The following is a 5,829-nucleotide window of genomic DNA, read 5'->3' as shown; positions in this document are numbered from 1 at the left end:
TGCTTTGGGGTGCAGAGTGTCAGAGGGGTGAACCAGAGCTTGACAGGGGGTGGGGAGGAGAGGAGTGAGTGAGGGGCGGGGCTTTGAGGGGAAGAGGCAGAGGAGGGGCGGAACCTGGGGGTAGAGGCAGAGCAGAGGGGTGGGGCCTGAGGCTTCCAGTTACCAGCAATTAGAAAGATGGCAACCCTATGAGTTGTATATAGGCAGATTCCCCAGTTTGTCACCCTGACACAGCACAGTAAGGTCAGGAAAGGGTTTAATGTCACTTTGATTGGCCAGTCAGTGATTGAGGGATGAGGGCCCAGCACCATGTCACCAGCCAGCTCTCCATGGAGCTCGGTCTGAGAGTCAGAGCACCAGGAGAAAACTTGAGGTCCCTTTATGAGTAAAGGGCTGGAGCAGCCTATCCCGGATCTGTTGGGTCCTCACCCCATAGATGATGGGGTTTAGCATGGGGGGCACCAGGAGGTACATGTTGGCCATGAGAATGTGGAAATGCAGGGCCACATTTTGCCCAAACCATTGCGCGAGGGTGGAGAAGACATGTGGAATGTAAAAGGCTAAGATGACACAGAGGTGGGAGCCGCAGGTCCCAAAAGTCTTGAGCCGGGCCTCCTTTGTTGGGAGGCTGAAGATGGCCCTGAGGATCTGGGTATAGGACACGGCGATAAAAAACACATCCATACTGATCACGAAGAATGACACAGAGAGGGTGTAGTAACTACTGATGCTAATGTCAGCGCAGGCCAACTTCACCACAGCTATGTGCTCGCAGTATGTATGGGGAATTATGTTGGTTCTGCAATATGGCAACCTCCTTGCCAGGAAGGGATAGGGCAGTACGAGTATGATGCCACGCAGCACCATGGCCAGGCCAATTTTGGCCACCACAGGCTTTGTCAGGGTGGTGGAATGTCTCAGGGGTTCGCAGATGGCCAGGTAGCGATCAAAAGCCATGGCCACAAGGATCCCAGACTGCATTGCAGAGAAGCTGAGAATGAAGTACAGGTGGGTGAGGCAGGCACTGAAATCGATCTCCCTGGAATTGAACCAGAAGGTGCTCAGAATTTTGGATAGGATGGATGTAGACAGGACTAGGTCGGTGATGGCCAACATACACAGGAAATAATACATGGGCCCATGGAGGCTCGGCTCCCTCTTCACGATGAACAGGATGGTGAGGTTCCCCAAGATGGCTATGGCGTAAATGGCGCAGAAGGGGATGGAGATCCAGACATGGGCTGCCTCCAGGCCAGGAATGCCCAGCAGGATAAAGGTGGAGGAGTTGGTGAAGTCGGTTGAGTTGGAGTCTGACATGGTGTAGAGGAGAAGGTGTCCAACGTTGAGGCCCAACGGTGTCTCCTGCATGTACCGTACATTCGCCTGACTTCCTGTGTGTGCCCAGGATCTAGGGTAATGGTCGCAGGACAAACACCTGGATGGAGAGACAGTGTTAATATGAGACACTACTTGCACAACTGGAGGCTGTTCTAATGGATGAAACAGATTGGTTGCTCTTCACACACTGAATAATGACATTTTCATTATTCAATAAATGAATTATGAACAACTGACCCTACTAATGCCAATTCCATATTTTATGGTGCTCCCTGTCACAATAATTCCTACACATTGTGGGGTGGGAAACCTCAACAGGCACCAGGAGGAAACACGAATGGATACTGGTTTTCCCTTATTGTTCCATAGGCCTTGTCTACACTGCCACATTTTTTCGCCAAAAGGCAGCATTTGGTGAGGAAATAGTGGAGGTGTAAACACTACAAAGCCACTTTTGATGACGGAACGCCTCAGTTTCAGTGATGTAATAAAGGCACCTTGACAAGAGTTGTAAGGCTTTTTACACAAAAAATTTGTCTCCAAAGTGCCAGTGTAGACACTGTGATTGATTTCATCGGTGTAATTGGCCTCTGGAAGGCATCCCACAATGCCCATCATAAACACTCTGGTCAGAAATTTCATCTCTGCTGCCCTGCATCCAGGTAAATATTTTCTGCTCCTCCCCCTTTAAAGGCCCAGGAATTTTGAAATTCCCCTTCCTGTTTGCTCGGCGTGGAGTGTTCACATCACATCTTCCCAGGTGGCCATGGCGGCTCCATGCAGCAAATGGTCTCCCACTTGGACCACTGTGGAACTGCTGGATCTGCTCAGTATTTGAGGAGAGGAGGCTGTGCAGTCCCAGCTGTGCTCCAGCTGTAGGAATTTCAATACCTATGGGAAGATTTCTTGCAGCTTGTGGGAAAAGGGCTATGATTGGGACAAGCTGCAGTGCAGAGGAAAATGAAGGAGCTTAGGCATGCGTACCAGAAGGCAAGGGAGGCAAACGGTCGCTCCGGCGCTGCGCCCCAAACCTGCAATTTTTATAAGGTGTTGGACATTATCCTTGGCGGCGATCTGACTTCCACCGCCAAGAGCCCTGTGGCTACTTCGGTGGGGCTGGAGCCGACGGAAACTGGACCTAACCCAGAGGAGGAAGTCATCGATGAAGAGGTGGAGGCATTAGAAGATGTGGTGCCCATGCCAGGGTTGCACAGTGCTGCATCCAGTCAGGAGTTGTTCTCCACTCTGGAGGTGTCCAGCCAGTCTCGGCAGTCACAATGAGGTGAGCCAGAAGCAGGAGATAACACCCCTGATAAGTGGTTTTGCTTTGTGAAGTGCAGAGGTGGGTGGAGGACAGAGAAATGTACAAGGCTGGCTGTGTTTGTGTGTGCTGGGCATTTCCCCGTGCAGCTAGGCAGTATGGCAGAACGGGGTGTTGATGCACACGGAGATTTCACTGGAATCCTCCAGAGAGATCTCTGGGAAACCTTCCTGCAGGTAGTCCGCAATCCTCTGCTGGAGTTTCCTTGGCAGAGCTTCTTTGTTCCTACCCCCATTGAAGGTCATTTTCTCCCACCATTCTGCAATTACTTGGGCAAGGACCAAAGCAGCACACAGGCGAGCAGTATAGGGACCGGGACAGAAACGGCAAGCATGTAGTAAATGCACCCTTGCTTCCTTGCTAACCCTCAGGAGAGAGAGATCTGCCACAATGACCCCCACCTGTGGAAAGCGGTGGGAAACTTTAGAGTGTTGTCCCCTGAGAAGTGCCCCCCGCAACTCCTTTCACATTGCTTTTCTCCATGCTCAACGTCCCCCGCCCCCTGGAACACTGATCATGGTTGTAGTGTTCACTGGCATGTGTGCTTGTCAAGGGTCAACGGGAAAGTGACTGGTGTGTTACCAGCAGTGTATTTTGATGTAGCGTTTCAATGCTGTAGGTGTACTTACCAATAATGCTTCCGTTTATAGTTACTTGTGCTTCACCAGATATGTCCTTGAAAGGAGGCATCACCTCCACTCCAGCCGAGTGTTTCTGCCGGATTAGAAAATGTCCAAGACCGAGCAAGGAAGATATGTTCTGGGAGGTGCTGCAGTACTCTGATGCAGACAAGACGGAATGCAGGCAGTGGAGGGAATGCAACAAGCAGGAAAGAAAAGAAAATGAGGCATACACTAGGGATGCAATGGAGAGGCTGATGAAAGTTTTGTAGTGGCAAACCAACATGCTGCATGCCCCAGATTGAGCAGATGGGTGCCCGCCCTCCCCTTCAGCACATTCAGAACTCTTTCCCATGTCCTCTCCAAACTCCACCCGCACATTTCTTTCCGATTTCTGGGACTTCTCACTCCACATCCGCAGACACCTGTTCAAATGAAACCTGGACTTATGCTCAGCTGTGTGTGTGTGCATGGCATTGTGGGTTTTTTGGCAATAAAAAGCAAACGTATTTGAATAATCAGCACTCTTTATTTGTTTCCGTGCAGATGGCAGCAGCAAAGTAGCAGGCAGTTTTATCATTTCCTTACATTGAACCCTGGGCCTGAACAATCAAACCTGTTTCCTACCCTACCAAAACTGGACTTCATTATGCATTACAATCCCAAGCATAGCAACAAACTTTACTCGTTCTCATTTACAAAGTGCTGCTGCAAAGCCTCCCTGATTTGAATTGCCCCCCATTGTGCCCCTCTAACAGCCTTGGTATCTGGCTGCTCAAAATCAGCAGCCAAGTGTTCTGTCTGAGCAGTGCACGCCTGAGCAAACGTTTCACCCTTTCCTTCACAAATATTATACAACGTGCAACACATGGCTATGACCATGGGAATATTTTCCTCACTGAGGTCTAACCTGTCATAAAGGCACCGCCAGCGCACCTTTACTCTACCAAATGCACATTCCAGGGTCATCCTGTCCCTACTGCCAGCATCTACAATAGAACCTTAGAGTTACAAACACCAGTTACAAACTGACCAATCAACCAGACATCTCATTCGGAACCAGAAGTAAGTAGTCAGGAAACAATGGAAAAGCTGATGTGGGATAAGTTTAAAAAAAAAAAAGTCTAGGAGTATAATTAATGCCAGACAACAGCATGGTTTTTGGAAAACAGGGCTTGTCAAATAAATCTGATTTCATCCTTTCATGAGAGTACACGTTTGGTTCATCAAGGGAACCAAGCAGATGCAACAAACTTTGATTTCTCTGAAGCATTTCATTTAGTAGGGGAAACATTCAGTTAAAAATATGAACACTATACAATATCAGTAGAGCACATGTTAAATGGACTAAAAGCTGTCTAACTGACAGATCTCAGAAAGATGTTGTCAAAGGGCCGAAGGGCCAAAGGGTAAATTTGCTAATGACCCAAAGCTTGGCAGAGTGGTTACAATGAGGTGGCCAGGGCAGGCATAACGATTGATCTGGAGCATTTGTTGAGCTGGGCCCATGCAAACAAAATGTTTTAATACAGTCAAATGCAAAGTGGTCCTGTCGGAACAGGGAATGCAGGACCGACCCCCAGGCTAGGGCAGGGTATTATGGAAAGCAGGGACCCTGACAAGGATTTAGGGGTTATTGTGGACAACCAACTCATTGTGAGCTCCCAGTGTGATGCTCCGGCCAAAATGGCTAATGCGATCCTTGGATGCATAAATGGGGGAGTGGTGAGTTGGAGCATGGGAAGGATTTTACCTCTGCACACGGCATTGATGAAACTGACTGCACCAAGTTCTGGGGTCCACATTTCAAAAACGATGTTGAAAAATTGGAGAGGGTGCAGAAAAAAACTACAAATATGATTGGAGACCGGAGAAGATGCCTGACAGAGAGAGAAATTTAAAGAACTTCATCTATTTATCTCATCAAAAAGACAATCAAGCAGAGACTTCCATGGGGAGAAAACCATGGGTACTAACAGGCTTTGTAATCTAGTTTAGAAAGGCAGAGGAAGACCCAACGACTGGAAGCTGAAGCCAGATAAATTCCAATTGGAAATTAGGGCCAAATGATTAGTACTCAGAGTGGTTAACCCCGTTGGGACAAACTACAAAGGGAAGTGGTGGATTCTCCAACTCCCCATATCTGCAGATCCAGACTGGATGCATTTCTGGAAGATCTGCTTGAGGGCTTGTCTACACTTAAGCACTTTGCAGTGCCACTGTAGTGTTTTAAGTGTAGACATGACTTACATGGACAACAGGGGTTCTCCCGTCAGTGTAGGTAATTCACCTTCCCGAGAGGTGGTAGCGAGGTCGATAGAAGAATTGTTCCATTGACCACATTCTGTTTATATCGGGGTTAGGTTGATATAGTGACAGCTCTCAGGGGTGTGGATTTTTTTGCTGTTGGAAAAAAAGGAAATGCAATTTTGGGTTGCATTAACAGAGGCATAGTGCGCAAGTCATGGCAGGTGATAGTACCATTCTACTCAGCGCTGGTTAGGTCTCAGCTGGAGTGCTGTGTGCTTTCTTCACCGCTGTCTGGAAAAG

General features: G+C 48.4%; 1 protein-coding gene across 1 annotated transcript; it reads right to left on the bottom strand.

The window, feature by feature from the left end:
• Positions 1-348: 348 nt before the first annotated feature.
• Positions 349-1,368, bottom strand: LOC103306420 (olfactory receptor 52E8-like). The gene has a single exon (XM_008172771.2). It carries the CDS (start codon positions 1,366-1,368, stop codon positions 349-351), a length of 1,020 nt encoding a protein of 339 aa, XP_008170993.2.
• Positions 1,369-5,829: the final 4,461 nt, after the last annotated feature.

This window comes from Chrysemys picta, unplaced genomic scaffold (genome assembly GCF_011386835.1).
Source record: "Chrysemys picta bellii isolate R12L10 unplaced genomic scaffold, ASM1138683v2 scaf1101, whole genome shotgun sequence".
Lineage (NCBI taxonomy): Eukaryota > Metazoa > Chordata > Testudines > Emydidae > Chrysemys > Chrysemys picta.
Note: the sequence above shows the minus strand (reverse complement) of the source record. Positions and strands in the feature narration are given on the sequence as shown.

Excerpts from the sequence above, each read along its gene's own strand:
- LOC103306420 (XM_008172771.2), bottom strand. The coding sequence starts at position 1,368 with ATGCAGGAGACACCGTTGGGCCTCAACGTTGGACACCTTCTCCTCTAC.